Here is a 1,508-nt window from a genome sequence, read left to right as displayed (position 1 = left end):
GTGTATCTATTTTTATTATATACTCATATTCTATATTTATATTATTCTATATTATATTATAATTATATATATTATATATATATATATATATATATACTCCTTGTGTTCCTTCACACACAGTCGTCGTAGCACGTGGGAGTTCCTCCTACGCCAACGGAAGGGTCGTACCATCCTCCTGAGCACTCACTTTATGGATGAAGCGGATCTGTTAGGCGATCGCATAGCCATCATTAGCGACGGTCAACTCAAGTGCATAGGCAGTTCACTGTATCTCAAACAGGCGTATGGGGCGGGCTACCATCTGGTGTGCACAGCGAAGCGTGGTATGTGGTTGTATGGTGCTGTGCGTGTACATGCTTGCTCGTGTACTTGTTATGCGTTGTATGTGGTTGTATGGTCCTGACTCAGGACACTACCCTTCAATTTGGACCTTTATTGACACTGGTGGGTATTCTTAACCCAAACTAAACCCTAAAATTCTAAACCAATACACCTCCATGGCAACACAGGGACATCAAAGATTGCCGATTCCATCGATGTGAACGCGTTAACGCGTCTGATCATGTCGTTTGTTCCTGTGGCGAAGCTAGAGTCAAGTGTGGGCGCGGAAGTCACATACACCATGCCCTCGAGCGATGCGAAGGTCTTCCCTGATCTGTTAAAAGGTGTGTAGGTGTGATATGTCATGTTATGTCATGTGCGCACGTATAGTATAGCCTGACTGTGCATGTGTTTGCGCTGTGTAGAAACATGGGTTGAGAAGTGCTTGTGGTTAATACTAGTGATGTGTGTGTGTACACATGTCGGCGAGTAAGGTCGCATGGAGTGGTCAGGTGTGAGTGTATATGTTGCGAGTGTTCTAATCGCTGACTGTATTTGTTGGATCATTACCCCCACTCAAACACATCACACCTGTACACTCCCCTTCGATGCTACACATACGCGCTTAGGTACGAGCGAACTATTCCGAACGCTCACGCGCACATCAAATTCTTATTTAAAACATAAACACATACCAATGTGTATATGTTCTTGTTACATCCGTATCTATGACTGTGCATGTGTTTATGTATACATTTATATGGCTTCTCTCCTGTAGCGCTCGACGACTATTCTGAGGTAGAGGATTATGGGTTGAGTATGACCACAATGGAAGAAGTCTTCCTAGCTGCTAACGGATTCAGCAACCTGACGGACGACGACAACAACGGTGAAACCGGTATGCTTCCTAACATATTCGTATACATTTATTCATGCACAAGTCATGCGTATGAATATATGCGTATAGGTGTACAAATGTAGGATTGATTATACATACACATCCATGCGTGTAAACATATACATGTGCGTTCGTAAATGTACATCTATACATATTCCGCATATTTTCTCTCTTTCCTCTCTGCTTGCTTGATTCACATTGCTCTTCTTTTTTAATTCACAGTGTCAACAAAACGAGTCTGGATCCTATTAACCTGATCCATAGCACTCTCCTTGTTAATGTCATAGTC

General features: G+C 42.5%; 1 protein-coding gene across 1 annotated transcript in view; it reads left to right on the top strand.

Moving 5' to 3' along the window:
• Positions 1–116: 116 nt before the first annotated feature.
• The window catches only part of SARC_11479 (hypothetical protein), an 11,517-nt gene continuing 10,125 nt past the window's right edge, over positions 117–1,508 (top strand). Inside the window, exons 1-3 of the mRNA XM_014294436.1 lie at positions 117–323; positions 510–665; positions 1,100–1,219. Of these exons, the coding sequence (XP_014149911.1) occupies positions 191–323; positions 510–665; positions 1,100–1,219 (409 nt within the window). The 5' untranslated portion in view covers positions 117–190. The remainder of the gene's footprint in view (positions 324–509; positions 666–1,099; positions 1,220–1,508) is intronic.

The sequence above is a fragment of the Sphaeroforma arctica genome, assembly GCF_001186125.1.
Source record: "Sphaeroforma arctica JP610 unplaced genomic scaffold supercont1.1709, whole genome shotgun sequence".
In the NCBI taxonomy this organism is placed as follows: Eukaryota; class Ichthyosporea; order Ichthyophonida; genus Sphaeroforma; species Sphaeroforma arctica.
Note: the sequence above shows the minus strand (reverse complement) of the source record. Positions and strands in the feature narration are given on the sequence as shown.